Raw genomic sequence first — 18957 nt, 5'->3', positions numbered from 1 at the left:
ACTGTCATGATTATGGAAGACTGACTTCCAGCATTTAGAGCCTGTGGAGTCAAAGTTCTCCCGGGGCGTCCGCTCACAGATATGGAGTGTGCAGATGACATAACTCTTCTCGGACATGGCATCAGCTTGATGCAGACTTCTTGAGCCAGTCGACTTAACTCCTTAAAGAGCTCTTGTTGCGCAACCATCAGATCGATGGTGACAGATCTGGGGTAGTCAAATAACGACTCGACTACGAAGTGTGAGATTCATTACCCTCAAAATCAGCTGCGCATAAATGCATATAAATAATTTGAGATATTGTAAGTAGCATACTAAATGGGGTGAATGTATCCAAGCTACTGCATTCAATGCACAGCTCCCCTCTTGATTTCCGAAGCGAAAAGTCTGCTGAAAACCTGTATTGTCGTATCAGTTATATTCGCTACCACCTCCAGGTTAGCGAATGTAGCGCCTTACATACTGGCGGTCGGAACTGCAACAGCTATAACCACTGTACAGGTAAGCGTTTTTCAACGCTGGTTTTGATAGTGAGATAATGACGTCGTCATTTATCGCGTTTGTTCCCATTCTGTCTCAAACTCCTCCTGAACAGTCAACATAAAACCCCTGTGGGTCATTCTTTTATTTCAATTGCAGCTCTCCTCTTGATAAATGCTGCTGCTCATGAATTTGGCTGGTCATTTTTTTACCCCTGGCGCACCATCAGATTTTGCCTGTAAAGAGTGGATCGGTCTGGCGTGCGTTATACGTAGGAATTTGTCGGCATTTGTAAACGCATGCGCACTATTAGTCTAGGCAGCCAGCTGAATCCGCACTAGGTTATGCCTAAAGTTTTCCGGGTGGCAAAATTATCATATGTTCTGTCGCCAGGCAATAGAGTGAAAGTTGGTCAGGAGATTACTCCGGTAAACGAAAACTATCCTAATGTTACGACGGCCGGAAACGGTTGTCATAAAGCGGTGGGGCATTCGACTTTTCTAAACATCAGTATCTCAATGTCACGTTCATAGATTCTTCACTTTTATCGTTCCTCCTCCTCACGGTTGTCGCTTGTGATGTTATTCCTACAACTTCCCTGCATCCATTTTCATACACTTTCGTGACGGTACGTGTATATTTGCACAAATATATGAATAACATACATACATGTATATATATACGTGTTCATATACATATATATTTACATACATATTTGCAACTAATAACTTGTGGTTTTGAAAACCCGATCATGATCAGCGCCATGGCACTTTGCGGTTGGGGCAGATGTTCCGCCAGTTGATCAGCTGTTTTTTCCGCATCTCTTGCGTATTCTCTAACGTAGGCAAGGTTACTGATTGCCACAATTTCGCATATACACAATCAAAACAAAAATGAATGATGGCATTCGTCTGTGTCGTAATTAGCTTAGACTCAGTCAATATCAAATTTCAGTAGAATGGAAAAATTTAACCCCTAGGAAACAAAAGTTGACATTCGCTGATGCTGTCTGAATTTCGAGATCGAAGCAAGAAATAGGCAAAGATGAATGAACTATTTCTAGCTTAACCGCGTCAAGATTTCCATCTCGCGTCGATGTAAACATTCACTTTGTTTTAATGTTGTTTTGGCATCAGTTTCTTGAGCTCAAATTATTTCCGCCAAATGTTTTGCCATCACTTCTGCCTTGTTTTCGACTAATTGAACTGCGTTCGAACTCCACTTTTTTGATAACCAACAAGTAACCTGCACTACCGCCCGTTTGTCCAGTTCCCGTCGAATTGAAAAGTCTCACTGTAAACGGCAATGTAAGGGTACGTTTCTGTTGACAATTTTTGGATCCCGGTTACAGGTGATCTGATATAATTTGGCCTCAGTGGTCGATAATGTCCATGTACAAGTAGATAAAGAAGTGGTAGGATGTAAAACGTATATCAGTATACAAGATTGTACCGAATTTTTTATACGGCAGACGCTGATAGTCATTTTACTTGGGATACTTTCCCCGTTTATCCCATTGTCATGGTCATGAACAGCATAATATCAGTGTTCAACACGAAGGCTTTGTTTATTTTTAAAGGCCAGATGTTAAAAAGGAGTAACAGTGGACAGTAGAGGAACTTAGTGCTATCCCCTTACAATCATCTCGAGATAGCTGCACTTACACACACCCCAATGAGAAATCTGGAATGAAGGTGAACATGAACGCCTTTTGACGCCGACTAGTAGTCCTATGTTGCAGCGTCTCAAAACAATACAAGTGGGAGCTTAGCTTACGTTGTCTCCTTCCTGAGAGGCGAGCTGCATCAACAACACCTAAACATGCTGTAATCTCTTTCATGCCCCGCACCCAGGTCAAACGTTTATCATCGGTCTGCTGGCACCATTCTGAACGGGGCCAGAAAACAGCACTCTCTTCGGCAAAATAGGGTTTGAATGTGCACTAAATGATCAAAACACCGAAAGTTTTGCTGCTGGAAGTCCCTGTTGCACAACTGATCAATCGCTTTCCAGATGCATCGCTGCGGATTAGCTGACACCAACCGAGACAACGGTTTAGGAAGATTTGCCGCTGGAATAGAAAACGTCTCACAACCGTACTTGAAAATCCCCCGTTTTGTAGTCTGATACGAACGACCCTTGCGGTTCAGGAATATACTGCTTTAAAGCCAAAGGATAATTCAGAGCGACCCGATCTCTGCAGATTTGACCTCATCTATCACACTACAATCCAAATTAATGGAACATTCGAAATAAGTAAACCTCGAATGCCTTTGGATAGAAGTGGTGGTTCCAGCGACTGCATGTCCGGGAGCAAGATCTCAGGATTTGTGGGGGCAAAGGGCATACAAAAGGGTGGGACGACCTTAGTCAATTAATCCAAAAACACTCAGACCCTCTATTCGAAGATGAAAATTATGTTGTCTGCATATTCCAGATCAGCAGGATTTCTGTCAGCTGTAGGTTTGTAGGAACTTCTAGTGTTCACCTTATTGCCTCGTCAATCACAAGATCAAACTGAAATGGATAGAGCGGTCACCCCTGACGAGCAGCACTTCGTGGATATCGAGGTTCCAAGATTGATTTCGATTTTCCTTGGAATCTCGGCGCCCGACGAAGTGCAGATTTTATTGCTAAGGCGATACAGGACGAACGGAGTTATCAGAACTAAGTAATGAGCCTACAAGGGAAGCCTTAATAATGGAGTGGAGGAAATGGAAAACGATATGTGAAAGAGAATGAAGGGAGGCGGTAACAGTAGCCTATTTCAGCAGCAGGTAAGACGACGCGGCTGGTGGCACCATATGGCATCCGATAGAACATGAGATGTAAATGTGTAATTCATGGTTGTACTTGGGCTGGGATACCAGACCTAGGTAGGAGGAAGGTTGGGATCCTCAACCAAATCTTTGGCACAAAAGCCTGACCACAAGGCAACGATTTTTGGTGGAAAAGGCAAGTGGATCACCAGTTTTACAGAACAAGCCGCCATCCCTTTCCTAATCCGGGATACTCTGTTGGCCAGAGCTCTCACAAATGATCAATCTGATATTAGGGATCTTGCTATTTTGGCACGCGGAGGCACACGACCCGTGCTGTCCCGTTTATTCAAAAAAAAAGATGTTTCATTCATGCTAAAGGATGTTGCAATGCTTTAGTAAAGCCTCAAGTGATAAGTGCTCAAGTGACGTTGAACATTTTCTACATCAAATTGCAAGACTTAGAATTCATTCGCGTAAAATATGGACCATTTCGTGTCACAACTGTCCTGCAAGCACTTATAATGGGTCTCGAAACTGAGTCTGAAGTCCTCTTCTGCCACTAATCGTTACTTTTGATGTCACCACAACAGCACGCAAGTGAAAGAGTTAGGGGTTGTATACGACTGAATTCTTCTGTCGGAGATATACAACTCAACTGTAGTTGTGGAGAAGCAAACAGGAAGCGAATTAACGTCACTCTGGAACAAGCGAATGCAAGGTCCGAAAGTTTGGTCAGTGTGTAAAGAAATTGTGTGCAATCACACCATCAGATAGTTGACGATAACCTACCCCAAATGCGCAACTGTCAGATGTACGTTAAGCGCGAGAAGCGCCTGCTAGAAAGGCCAGCCAGTTGGATAGACCTGGTGTACTTCCAATCACCAAGTCCTTTTTCTCTGACCATCCACTGCAAAATTTATCTGTAGGTCAATCCCTCCTAACTTTTGAGTCAATCTCCGTAATAACTCTGCTGATAACCACACCTCCTTGATTTGATATTGCTCATAATCCAACTCACAGGGAATCAACCATCGGTGTCAATTTTTGGATATTCATTAGACTTGTACAGTAGCTGTACTTTTATCAGTCTCGAAAGAAAAAAAGCGTTCAGCCGTAGCAACCTTCCGGTGCCTAGCTGCCATGCCACCTGAAGGAAGCACGAGGGCTGGGATACTGCCAGGTTGCCCAAGCCTAGACAGGGGAAGTCGAGTGGCAGAGGTCGGGTTCGAACCACGGACCTTCCAGTTAGTAGATTCGCACTCTAACCACCTGAGCCATCTCGCCCCTGGTGCTTGAAACCTCATTGGAATGACTAATCGTGTTCTTTGAATCAAGACTTTTATTTAAGTTGGCTACCATTCAAGGCATAACATATTCGAAAGAGTTTCAATTCAAAAAATAAAGAGGGATACAATAGATATTTGCCGGGAAATTTTCGCCTTCTTTTTACTGACGACCCTACGATACGACAGTTATTTGATACTATCAGGAAGGTCAGATTCTTGAAAGTTACCCCAGAACGATTGGAACCAACTGACAAAACCTTCACCTAAATCCCAGCAGGAAAACCGGCGAGCATCCGATCCAGTCAGTTAGTTAATTCAGCAAAAGCCGATGAGTGTTCACGTACGCCAGAGACCCATGGCCGACTATGATACGTATTCAGGCATTTCAGAGGCACGATCGATGTTGATGGGTGTTCACTAAACGCCTATCAGACAGCCTGGATCAATGTCAGAATGTGCACCTTAAATAGCGCGGGACCGTTGTAACTTCTACACTCGCACGCACTCGCTTGTTACAATAGAGGTGCTGTGTTTCTTGTAGGTGAGTTCTTTTCTGGCACCAGGCGCTAGAGTGGGGACAGCAGTCGGATATAACAGATATCCGGCTTCCGATTTACTTTGTTGCCTGCTTTGAACTGACAAGTTTTAGATCACAGGTAACAGGTAGTGTGGAAACGGTACATAAAAGCTGTGCGGAGAAAAGTTTTTGTTACTCTTTGTAAGTGATGACCCTAAATCCTTTGTCTTGTCTGAATAATCATCGTAACATAGAGTCGGTAATTTTTAAACTTGGTCGGATTTCCGACGGAGTCAGATCATCAGCGGAAAAGTCACCGCTATCACATACCACTGAACGAACTCTCATTCCCACCTTGTGGAAACAATTGTAAACGCAAAATTTTTGTCTTTGGCATCCCACTGAGAAGGCCATTTTGGACGGCCGATTTATTCCCATAGAAGGAACACCACTCACCCAGCTTCTGTGATCTAGCTGAAAAGTATTGTCTCAAACGCGCGGCTGTCTAACTAACTGGCAGCAGTAAATAAACGAATGATGAAGCTTTGAACACTCACCACAATTTGCTGAAACATTTCACAATCGAGTCCAAGACAGCTAATAGATCGGATAAAGCAGCATGAAAAACTCCAGGTTCCTTTTAGAGAAATACACTCATTTGCAAATCAATTTGGTTTTCACGGGAGACTCAACTGAATCTCTGGCTTATGATATTCTACAACTGAATGTGCCGCCTAATGTTTCAGTTGTAGACTATCATAAACGAGAGATTCAGTTGAGTCTCTCATGAAAACCAAATTGATTTGCAAATGAGTGTATTTCTCGTAGGCTGTAGTATCTTGTTACAGCGTCCTTGTTCACTCGAAAATTGCTTAACACAAAGTGGCAGTCATTCAAGATGTAGACCTGAAGGAGTCCAACACCTTTTCGTATAACTTGTTCTCTTCCAAGTGCGGATGTGACGAACTGGTTACTGATAGATATGACAAATCTTACCATCACTAGTGGAGGTCAGACGGTGATTTTCAGAAAACAACTGGACTTACTAGTTTATGACTAATACTACGGGTAACTGCGAATCCGACGTGTCGTTTCGCGTCAGGGAGCAAAACGAGGATAGACCGCCCATCAGGTTTGTCTAGGAGTCGGTACGTTCCAGATTTCAAGATACACAATCTGTTTATTCTTTTTGGCAGCTCAGTTGAGCAATCAGGAGCAACACTTCACTATTGTAGATTATGGAACTAGCGTTCCATTTCCGATGCGCCACCTACAACTTTTGACATCACTGTCTAACCCCCGTATCAGCAGAGGCGGAATAATTATAAGGACACGGTTAGTAAAACCTCGTGAGACCTCAGCACAGGATTCATGACTTTCGAAAGTAACCTGATCTCAACGAATGGTTCACTGAAAGCTCTCTGGGCTTCATTTCTCTGGAGGATACAGCTCCACTGTTTACAGAAATATGAAGATGCTGGGCCTCCGGTTGAGTCTTCAAGATGTTTCTACCCGGTCGTAGTGGACAGTGTGAACCTATTTTAGAAAGCATCATAGCACTCAGATAAAATGCCCCTCTTTAGCCTACCTTGTATAACTGAAGCTTGATTAACGGAACATCAGTCTGTATTCTCACAGAACACACGGACACCTTCACGTCAGTAAGCGTGTAATATAGCTTTGCATATGAGCGCAGCAGTTCAGCCTTGTAGGATGACTCAGTCTTACTTATCAACCTGAGGTCATTCGCAAAGAATTGCAAATCATCTTATTTATCATATTCAGCAAAAATGAGAAAATGGGTTACCATGGTTACCACCTTACAGTTGCATGCATTCTGTTCAACTTAGTAATACTCTAAGTTTAGTTAGGTGAACTGAATACCTACGGGCGATCCATTGAAAGTTATAAGGTTGAAAGAAGTCTGGAAATTGTGATGAGTGCTCCTAATCTCTAGGCTCATCTTAAGTTTATATGTTGCATAAGTTCCGGCTCAATCAGTGACGGAATTTCAAAAAAGGTCTATGATTCTTTAGGATAAATTAGGACACAGTCCCATTTATGGATCAAGTATTGCGGGTTTAAAAACCTACCCTCATTATCACTGAAACTTGGTAGGTTCGAATCATACGACGTAAATGACAGTTTCACTATGGACGGTTGTCGTTCAGACGCGCCGTCCACAAGAACCAAAGTGGAGTCACATTTTCGGCCGCTTTAATTCTTCAACTAACAGGAAGTGTCGTTTTAACCGTAGGTTGCTGATTTTCATTACGTCGAAGGCAGATCTCAAGGGAAACCTGGTTTGTGCACCAGAAACCACTGTATAGTTCGTGTGTATACGCGAAGTTGTTAGATCTGGGATCTGCACTGTAATGCCTTGCAACTAACTCAACGTAAGCCCGGATTCCGCCTTGCCTGTTTACCTTTCCGTGAGAAGATCAATCGTTTCTTTCTTGTAGTCAGATGAACAGATTAGAACCAGTCTTGTTCCTATTATAGAGGACTGCGAACAAGGCAACAGAGTTTAGTTAGTGTGTTTGAGAGAGAACCGACGAGTCCTCTTGTTCAGACCTGAGCAAAGAGGTAGTAATTATTTTATCGAACATAGTTGACTACATGTAATCTATTTGACGACCCCACGTTGCAGAGAACGATGAGTAAAACGAAACATAGTCGGGTACCTCAGTATAACGACCGCCGATCCCCTCAGCAGACTGCCTATGAGCTGATCTCATTGATTTACCTTGTCTATAGAAGTACTCGCATAAAAGTAAACGAGTACAAGCAAATCGGGGACGACTCAGGCTCCCGTTAAATGATTCGTAATGAAACGATACCGTATGACGTTTAGTATGATAGTACTGAGTTGGTAGTGAACAATCCTCCCTGTACTTCTGGTATGTACCCGAGCCCACACCTACTGAAGACTTCACTGGTTCTCTGCTTAATGTATCTGGCTTTAGTGAGCGTTTGTATCTACTTGTACGTTAAATTTAATTTACGTACTCGTATGAATTTTTTATGTTGGTTTCTATTCTGCCAAAGTGGAACGAATTTGTATTTCATTTAACGTCTATATCTGGAGACGATCTGTCCTAACATCTTGAACATTCTGGAGCTTTCAACCTAAAACAGTGCCGCAGATGACCATCTCTCTCTCATCATCGTATGGGGCCAACCATATAGGTGACTGGCACTTAGTCCTCCGGTTTGAAAGTCGAACCTCCACGCTTGCTTCACCGTTATCCCGAACGTGTTTTATGTGTATTGCATTGTACTATAATTCATTGACCTGAATTCCATTAAAGTGATCTTCACTATGTTTCATTACATCTATGTATCTGTAAATATCCTACGCGAACAATCTTCATCAGATGTGGCAAGCCAGCCCATTGTGATGCTACTGAACACAAACGGCACAAACAAACGCAAAATAACGAAAGCCTGGAGCACAAAACGCGTCACAGTAGAAACAAGCCTAGCGTGCTTCCTCGAGTAGCCCACGGTTCTGTGGGGATCACCTAACCATTTTGGAACTTGTGTACATTTTTAACCAACTACCAACCACATTATCACAAAAATGGGTGTTTTGTAGAACTAAGCAAACTCGACTCAGTTGGTTCACCGGGTTTTTCAGTCACCTTTCACCCAATAGGAACAACTTTCGGCGAAAATCAGCCTTATTTCGAAAAGCAGGTCGCTCATCGAAATTACGTGAGATCAGCAGTGTGATGTGATTTAGTCTAACCGTCCGGGACAGCCTGAACTTCTCAACGGGGGGGACTGCTAAAGGTGACGCGACTGGGTCCCGGTCAATTTGTTTGAAGTGGACACTGAAATTGGTACGTATCTTGTCCACAAAAATAGAAGTCACAAACTGATGAGAAGAAGCAGTTCGAAAGGAGCAGGATAATGTTACATGTTCTATGGGTGTGTGTGGTAAGTGTCATGCAGAAAGTACGGCACGATTGAAGCGAGATCGAGGCCAAGCAACAATGTGAACAAAGTTATCCGCGTACGCCATGTGTTCACATATCCACTGGATAGGAGCGTCGAGTGGTAGACAAATTCCGTGGAGTAAAAATACGTATTCTGGAAAACAAAGTCAAAACAATAGTTGAACTAGTGAGTTCGAAAGTTCTTATGAGTGGGACATCAAACAGTATATCTTCCTCAAACAATTAACCTCAGTGAGGTAACTCAAAAACCGGTTATTTCCGAAAGGGCATTGATATAGTTGTGTGAATCCAATCGGTGACAAAGTTGTGGCACACCGCATGACACAACGCGAAGAACCACACTTCAAGAAAACGCTATCATGGTGGCGTTTTTTTCCAGGGTTTTCGTTATTGTTGCATTCGGAAAGTCGAAATTCCAAAGCACATGAATAACACATGCATAACTGAAAGGACTAGTGAATACGTATTATTCGATCCTATAGTAGCGAAACTATCAAGCGAAGTTCGCGCGAAATGCTGGAAGAACAAATCACGTAAGTGAGGTTAGAATATCTGAGTAAAATGTCGCCAAATACTGACATTATACATGACGGATCGAAAACGCGGGCAGATTAAAAGCAGTGCACGAAAGAGCGCAATTCTGTTACGATTTTGGACGAGAAGACTTGTAACATTAGATAAGCGTCTGAATAAAAAAAACTTCACAAGCATTTTCGTGCTTCTCTGGATTCATCAAGCGAACGTCTTGATGAAGACGAAGATGCTCGTGTAGCCGAGGTTTTCGGGATACGACCACAACTTCACACAAAAACAGATGGCTTTGTATGGAAAAACCACACAATATATCGTCAAAGTTCATTGCTCATGCAAGGACAAAAAGGAGAGTTCCATGTTGCTTAAAAGTAGGCAGGGGTCATAGAAAAAGGACTGGTATAAGCTGGTCGACTACTAAAAATAGCGGCTTCGATAGGTGAAAAATATATACGAATAAGGCCACCGAAATGACCATGAATCAAACTCTCCCAGCCAGTATCAGCTGAGCAGAGCACTTTATTTTGTCTGTGATCGAGTATGGATCCTTACCAGCACTCCCTCTGGTGCTGTCTACGGGTCTTAAATCTTAACTGAAAACAGCGATGACTAGACGAAAATCTCATCCGCACTATCAATGTTATCCCACTTGACAGATGCACACTACGTGATTAAATGGTGGCGGGTAGGAGTACTTAGCGAACGCGCCTTTGCTGACAGTATGCAGGTTTTGCCTACCAGAATTCATCAGCGGGAAACCAAATCAAACACCAAAAAGCGCAATCGCCCGTACCGCACTGAGTTGAGGCAGACGTCCCAAGTCTGGCCTGCATGACAAGGTGATAAGAATTCATTTTTTTCCATTTCAGAGAGACAAGTTAGCGATCAACGTACCTGAAGTTGCGGGGCTACTATTATCACTATTATCGTCTACAGAAAGCAGTTTCGTGGTAACGTCCAAAACAGTCAGATACACGCCGTCGCTAGTACAAGGTGGTATACGTTTTTGTATGTATCCTGTAGAGCAATCAGCCCGTGTTTTTCCGGCTCGATATAGACGACATGGAATGTGGCGAAAAGTTTTCAGTGTCTGCGGTGGCGTGGTCGTGCTGCGTCTAGAATGTGTGTTGGTGCCCGCGATGGGATCCGTATCACTATCGGTGACCGCAGAAACCGAACGGCTTGGGGAATGGTGCTCAGGAGCGGTGTGAACAACTGAAAAGGCGCGTGGACAAAGTATGGCCAAATTAGGGTGAGTATTAAGCAGAGCCTATGTGTGGGACATTAATAGCATAATCACATTGCGCACAAAAACACTGGAATTAGGCAAGGGCCACGTGTGTATTGTGTTCTGAAGATTGCGTGCCACGTGTAAAACTAACGTATCAGGTGAAAAAAGATAAAATGTCGGGTCGATACAACCAAACAACACATTACATCTTTGGAAGACATTGCGTGACAGAACGTAGTTGTCCTCTAGATTCCAGGGACAGTGTTCTCAAAGAATATCGTCAAAAAAATCAATGGGGAGCAAGTTAAACAGGGAGAATTACAAAAAATAGCCACGTGGACGGCACTTGATTGAATCGAGTAAAGGAAATAAGGTACCTTATACAACAGCCAATTAGACTGTCAGCAACCATATAACAAATATTTAGAACCACATTGCAACGGAATTATTGCGAGGGCTCTTTTTTTCGTGAATACCCACAAATGTACCGCTTATCAAGGAGGCTATACATAACAATACATTCCAGGGAATAAGTAACCCTTCAACATAAGAGAAAGTAAATTGTATGTCATAGTGTTTCAACACCACAATTTCCAAGTGACCATAAGTGTGAGTTCCACCAAAGCCAACCGAGAAATGACGAATTCTGAAATGTGCCTGATTGCGTGAGATATCTGAGCATGCTAATTCTTCAATATTGCCCGACTGTTCAAATGTTATCAGGATTAAGCGGCAAGCTTCTGCAAAAAGAATATGCCTGAATGCGTCTTCTGCAATGCAATTCTGTTGTTGTATCATTTGAGCAGGCTTGTGACGATGTCTTTCAATCCAAGTAGTTCGGTTTGTTTTGTAGACGATTGCCTTGTCTATGGATTACCATGTGTGCTCACTTCACTTCATCTCATCACAAGTGTTCTCGGTTTTTCTGCAACGCTTCTTAGAAACCGCATCATAGAAGCGTTCTGCGGCATTTCATCGCCTTCAAACACGGGTCATCCAAAAACAATCGTTCCAGTCTGATAGAAGAGAAACACCTGTTTGCTGAACTACAACAATGACTTTCGGGAAATAAATTTCGAAAACTATTCCGCCAATCAACAACAGTTACTTTTGCTAAGTCTATACATTTCACATTTCGGTCTCCTTAACGTTGTACTGTAGGCTGCAAAAGCCTCTCCAGGCTTGCAAGCCGATCTTATTCCTTCCGGCTTTCATCGAAATCAAAGGCTAATCCGTAGTGGTACGTCCAGCTATATGTGGACCGTTGGTTACTACATGTAGGCGCAGCCCTCCAGTGGTCCACGCATTGTGGACACGTAAAAAAATAAAACTCAGGTCGGCGTTTGAATACGAACCTACCTATATTGTATTTCAAATCCCGCCATTGGAAAACCCCGTTGATTTTGTATCAGGTGCTTATCAGCTCCCATGCTTCGCTCGAACAGAAATGGCTAGAAGTTCCCAGGGAAATGACGCGTGGAGCGGTTGTTGAGGTGTTAAAATAATTGCTTACTCGCCGGTTGTTTGAGTAGTATGAAAAGCAACCCGTCGAACAAGCGATGGCAAGACACTGTAAAACTGCCTGGGCGGAATCATCGGTGTCGTGAGGGCAGAACAAACTGATTACACGAAAATCCAGTTTACCATATCGTTTCCATAAAACATACAAGCAACCGAAATTAGTGCACGCGACGTCAAAAGCAATTAGCGTCATATTGCTGTTTCTCGCCACACTAAACAGACCCTTACAGATGCAATCCAGAGTTGATATCCAGACACCAAAGGAGAAAAAAGGCTCAGTGGAAAGAGGATGCATTTATCTGCAAGTTGCGCACTATTGTAGCCACATGCTGAGAAGATTGAAACCATGTTTGGAGAAGCCGACCCATCACTGAAACAAAAGTGCCCATAATATGAATACTCAGATATAAACTTGATGTTGAAATTCGTTATAGACCATTATACAAATGTTCATTCCGGATAACTTACACGATGGGACTAGACACTTGCAGGAAGGTGTGGTGTTTGCTCAGTGTTGAGTGGTGGTCTCTTATATGGTACATGTCATAAACTTCAGAGTTTATGTGTAGCAAGTCAACAGAACTACATCGGTCGGCACCGCCGTGCAGAGGACAGGATTTCGTTGAACGGGTGTGTTTATTGCTCAACATGCTTTGTGACAGCATTGTGTGGGTAATCGATGGTGAGCGAAGACATCTTCTGGCTTCATCGCATAGGCTCCAAAGAAGAACAATCACGTTCATATCTCAGTGCTTAATCACCAGCTGTTCCTGTCTACGCTTGGTCTACCTGACGGTATTTCGGGTTTCCTACGGTTTTGTTACGTCGCATTAGTTTTTACAAGTAGCTTCAACACAAAAAAGTGACCAGGTTACATTTTCTGACGGTTCTGGGCCTAGACAAACTTTCACACACTTAGATGATGGCTGGAACAGCACAGCACAACAGGGAGATGAAAAACCACCGTATAGTACTTAAGATAATTCCTTCTTTAGGGCGCTTACTATGACTCGTCTGACGGACGGAATCAGAGAATAAGAACCATCACCAGGGCCAGATTTAAACGGTGTACATGTTGTGCGGTTGATACAGCTGAGACAATTGCGTTCACTGGTGACCAGTGAAAAAGGGTCGGGCGCTACGCATCGGAGGCAGTAGCTGATATCGTTGATGTGTAATATCCAGTTAGGTTACTATGTAAGCGGGGGAGAGTTATAGAGCTCAGTTGCTAATAACCCGTAAGAAGGAATTAAATATGGACCACAGTGAAGACCCCGAAGACGCCAGAAATCACGCCGCTTGTTCGCTCAGTGACGTCACAATGAGTACAGTTTGCCGAGAGGAATCCTGACTAGAAGTGCAGGAGTAAGACAGAAAAAGGTCTTTTAGGTATGTTGTCCTGCTTCGTGTGATAATATCCAAGAAAACTAACCACCGGGTGCATTTTTCACACACAAAAAACGGAATGTTGCCCTAAACTTTTCTATGCTATTTCTTCTGCCACACCGGCGAGTAGACACACAAAACGACGATTATGAGAGCTATTGTAGTGAAACACCCTCTAATCGACGCACTGAACCACCTTTGTGGTGCCGGCTGGGTAGCCGGACGTCAGTCCAGGTGTGCTAGGAGTTCAGCAACTCCCGACGGGGCTAACCAATCTGTTTGGTCCCACTATGCTGGTTACTTTCAACAAGGCACAATACGAATCATCTGGCTTCTACACACCAGTTCCAACCAGTACACGGGATACTCGTGGGGCTCACATGTGAGGAGTGTGGCAAGTGCTACAAATCGAAAGCTGGATTGCTAGCCTGCCGTCGAGTTCACGTCCATAAAAGTGTTGGCACGAACGTGGTCGCCCAATAGGTCTGTACGGACAGTTGCCGGCTTTTTCCGATGAAGACTGCCCTGAGTCTAACCAGCCGGCACACACACAGTATAATGCATATAAGCTTGACCGAGTGGAGAATCCCGGTGTCCGCTGGTCCCAACAACAGTCACAATCAGTCTTGCACCTGGCTGGCAATTTGTATCCGTCTTGTGACACACAAACCGCGCTGTTCACGAGACTGGAGCAGTATTTTCCCTGGTCGATCGGCTATCAGCATTAAAACCAGGTTACGAGTGCTCAAGTGGCAAGCCCAACAGGACGAATCATCATTTACTGGCACTGACCAACCATCAGTCAAATAGCGGCCTAGTCATCAGAATCCGATTACTAGAGCATCTAGCGGATTGCGTCGTATCACTCTTGGGATCCCGTTCTGACTGTTCGCTTGCTAGTGTGGACCTTCTGGTATTTGCCCGAGGGTTGCAATCTGACATCATGACACCGGAGCAAGTCCCGTCGCTTCTGGACCTCCATGCCCCAAGACACTTCCACACACCTGGAAAACTGTATCCTGACGCCGTCGTCAGCTAGCCCATCGTGTACCGGTCAACCGAAAGCAGATCCGCCGAGCCAACTACGCCGCCATACAGACCCTATACCACCAAAAAAGGAAAGATGCAGCATCTGCTGTGCTCAATGGGTCATGGAAAGATCTATACAAAGGTAACTGCGGCCTACTTCTAGACACCGAGCAGTATTGGAAACAGGTGTTCTCAGCTCCGAAATACGTGGATAGCCGGCAGAGTCGCGTAATAGTACCATCCTATTGTAGTCTGATCGAGCCAATCACAAGAGAGGAAGTCGGCCGTACGATCTGTTTAATGGGCAATTCGTCCCCAGGCCTGGACAAGCTCACGCCCAGGATGCTCCGCCGGTTCAATGTTAACGTGCTCGCTGAGTATTTCGACTTACTGTTATCATCTAGGAGTTTTCCCCCCACATCTGTGTCCTGCCAGTATTGCCATAGTTCTGAAGGTCCCAAATCCGACTTCACCGAATCAACTGAGACCGATCTCCGTGTCATCCATTCTTATCTGTTGCCTTCATAAAGTGCTTGGAGATCGCTGGAGCCGTATATTGCAACTGCCCTCAATTCAGTTTGCATTTCTGCATCGAAACGGCTGTTTGGAAGCTACATCGCTGTTACATGCCCTGCTTCGTCACTCTTCAGTGACTGCTTCTAACCTCGGCTTGGCGTTTGTCGATATCTCAAAAGCGTTTGATTCGGTTTCGCATGACACAATTGTCAGATCTGCCGAGGCGTTTGGAGCACCGTCATCTCTAGTTCGATACATCACATAGTCTTATAAGAATGATGTAGCAGTTTTCCTCAGTTCTGAAGTTCACTGCCACAGAGGTGTGAGGCAAGGAGATTTACTCTTCCCATTATTGCTCCTCATGGTAATGGATGAGGTTCTTGGATTGTCGATGCCTCAACTGGGCTCCATGACACCCTAGTAGATGGTTTTGACTTCGATGACGACTGTGTCGTGTGTGCAGAAAATCAAGCTCGCCTTGAAGAGAGGCTGGAAGACGCTGCGGTCAAGGTGGGAAGAGCTGGCATGAAAATAAACGCCCGAAAGACGAAAGTGATGGTGATTTATGGGGAAAGGAAACATCGGGCGACAGCAGTCTCAGTCAAACCATTTTGCTTCGCCGAGAAACTCATTGCTCCTCCGGGTTCGACAGATTCCGTAACATATTTGGGCATTCCCTTTACTTCGAAGGAAAAAGGGGGTCTTCAACCACCGACAGCACCTGCTCAAGCTTCTCGATGAGGTGACGCGTGCCCCGTTGAAGCCGCTCAAAAAATGGAGATCACGAGGAACTACCTGATACGGAAACCGACATATTTGCTCGTGCTCGGCTAAGTCCACCGAAACACGCTCAAAAGGTTGGACAACTACCTCAGGCACTATATTCGTGGCTGGCTACGTCTACCGACGGACACCCCGATCAACTACATACACGCCGTTAAACAACATGGGGTACTTGGTATCCCAAGTCTGAGTGCAACAGTCCCGATGCAGCGGAGAGCGCATCGCAATCTGAGCCCAAGGTGCATGTGTAAACACCAAGGAAGATGTGGTGGGCGCTTGGGGCGATAGTCTACATTATAGTGTTGACGGTCATGGTTTACGATAGTGGACCGCTTCGCCCCTGTCGAATCAATGACCTGTGTTTACAGAACTAGTGTTTCCTCGGATATTTAACCACCAAGACTTTTATTGGACTTGGACTGGGCACAGTCAGAGGCTTGTGTTTGCTCACCATTTTACACGTGGTACACAGCGTTGAGTGTTTATTCTTGCCATTGACTTTCAAACTGATCTAATATGACTGAAACTTTGCGCCTGATGTGCGAGTCTTGACTGTGCTAGTGCTCACCGCGCCCTGAAGAGCATTATTTGTCCTTTCTTCATTTTACACGCGTTTCCACACCAAACATTCTTACATACTTTGGTGGTACGCCTTCAAATGAAACGCTTCCTTCGTTTTACCCAATATTCTCCTACACACCCTTCCACATATACCGCTTGGATTTAGTTTTTATGTTCGTAACCATGCTGTTTATAAATGAATTATAACAGATTGGAGGCAGGTCACGCCAACTGACGAAATACTACCACCCAATCGTTTGTGCAAAGAGAAACAAGACTGCAACAAATACAGGAGAGCTTTTCAATTAAGACTGATTACCAAGATCCCCGCGACCTTAAATCGTTCCGTTGTCGTTGTCCGTGGTGGTGGTGTTGTTGCTGTTGTGTGTGTCTCATTTACATAAATCATGTTAGTTCAGGTTACTCCTTGCGTGTGAGATTATGGGTAACTCTAAGCTGTACGTGATTTTGTTGGTATGCAGCTGTTAACATAGATACTAAGGTACTAAGGTACCATCCGGCCACGTTCCAAGCAGTACTGGATGAGCAAATTAGTGAACTGAGGGACTGAATGAATAGTATTCCCCCCGGATGATTCCAAGCCACCATAACCCAGATGTTCTAGACAAAATCAAACACAAACAGACAAATGTCATTCAAACGTAAGCTGATCTCACTCTTTGTGCTGGTGAAGCCAGTTGACTGGAGTACAGATTCTGAGCAACAAAACACTTACTGAAACACGATGACCAACCAAAAGCGGCTGATGAATAAAATATGATAGTTTAAAAATAAACGACGAAAGCACGTGTTAAAGGACAATGCGTGAGAAGGTTGTGCGCGCAATCGTCTGATTGTTAGAGGTTCTGTCTAGTCTTTACATAGCAATTAACTCCAAGGAGAGTTAAACCCGCTTAGTGGTAAATCCGTACAAGTATCCGAGTTGTAAGACCCAATACAATGTAAAAAAAAATCAAAAGTCGAAACCACACCACTAATACAACCTCATAGTGTGAGTGGCTTGGTCTCATAGGAATGTGCTCACCTGTTGGCCACCCCTTAAAAGTACTCTCCACAAGTTAGAAAAAAGATCTTTTAGTTGACTTTTCAACGCCAGATCACAGCACTGATCAAGAGTATGAAATATTACCAGGTGATCAATAGCATGAATGTAATATGCCTACTGACCAGGCTCCATTAATCGTCGATTGATGTCCCAATACTGCTGGAAGTTGTAGTTGAGTATTCCCGTCCAAATCTGGTGGTGGTCGCGAGCTTGCATCTGATTCATCACTTGGCTTCGATGTTTCAGGGCGTCAGCTTCTTTGACCACAGACATGAAATGAATCTCCGTAGCGCGACGATGGACGGGAGGGGATAGAAGTATATCCGATGGGTAATTCTAGTACGGCAGTAAAGGGATGCGAGTACAAAATTTATTAACTTCGACCTGGTGGATCGATGCCAAATTATCAGTTCGGGTGAGCTAGATGGCCGTAAATAGGACCCCCACTACAAGAAACTTAACAGCGACTCAGGGTTTCTTCCTACTCGGAAGCTCTTCATCAACCGGATATGCGACAGACCGAATATTACTCGCGTCGTTATCCATTACCAGGAAAAAACGACACACACCAGGTGGACCAAAACGTCCGTGCGGAAGCGTATATAGAGTAGTTGTGGGTTCAGTAAAGTAGTGTGTTCACGGGCTACAACAATCGAAATGAAAGGAAATTGGTAACATGTACAAAACTGGGCAAGACACTTGGATCAACATGCGACGAAGGTACAGCTGGGAGTGATACTTAAGGTGTGACAGTCAGTGCCCGTCCGGCACCTACCCCGCATGTTACAAGCTACCGAGGGAAAAAACTCCACGAGAACTCTGAATTGACTCGAATAAGTTTTCTTCCGGTCACGGAAAAACTGCGAATTACATTTCACCTGGGGACCGAAGAACAACAAAGGTTTGCAAACGTCGGGAATTGCCGTGATGCCTGATCGGTTTTGGGATCAGCCATACAGGAACAGCACCGAGAATTCTCAAACATTGCTCAACAAAGTACCAACCAGGAAGAGACGAACGCATGATCACAACTATCGCAAAAGGTGAACTCATTGTAAGCCCACTGACTATCTAAAAGTGAAGAACGATTATTCTGTTGGTGTCGAAAGTAAATTTCCGAAATAGTGCAACGCTATGAAAATCACCAAAAAGGTAACCATACGTTGCGTTCGACATCAAAGTTATCTTAAAGAACGACTCTGCCCAAGCCTAGAAAGGAGCAGTCGAGATGCTGAGGTTAGGTTCGAACCACGGACCCTCCGGTCCGTAAGTTAGTTCCTTAACCCACTGAGCTACTGAGGCTGTACCGAAGATTGGTTCTGTCTG

At 44.2% G+C, this 18957-nt stretch overlaps 1 protein-coding gene across 1 annotated transcript in view; it reads right to left on the bottom strand.

Annotated features, from left to right (window-relative positions):
• Positions 1-8812: 8812 nt before the first annotated feature.
• T265_04559 (hypothetical protein) overlaps positions 8813-18957 on the bottom strand; it is a gene marked incomplete at both ends in the record, with an annotated part of 41036 nt that continues 30891 nt past the window's right edge. The window contains 3 exons of the mRNA XM_009169323.1: positions 8813-9140; positions 10433-10753; positions 17754-17967. Of these exons, the coding sequence (XP_009167587.1) occupies positions 8995-9140; positions 10433-10753; positions 17754-17967 (681 nt within the window). The remainder of the gene's footprint in view (positions 9141-10432; positions 10754-17753; positions 17968-18957) is intronic.

Source organism: Opisthorchis viverrini (assembly GCF_000715545.1).
Source record: "Opisthorchis viverrini unplaced genomic scaffold opera_v5_75, whole genome shotgun sequence".
Classification (NCBI taxonomy): domain Eukaryota; kingdom Metazoa; phylum Platyhelminthes; class Trematoda; order Opisthorchiida; family Opisthorchiidae; genus Opisthorchis; species Opisthorchis viverrini.
The sequence above is the reverse complement of the archived record's forward strand: the minus strand, read 5'-3'. Positions and strand labels throughout refer to the sequence as shown.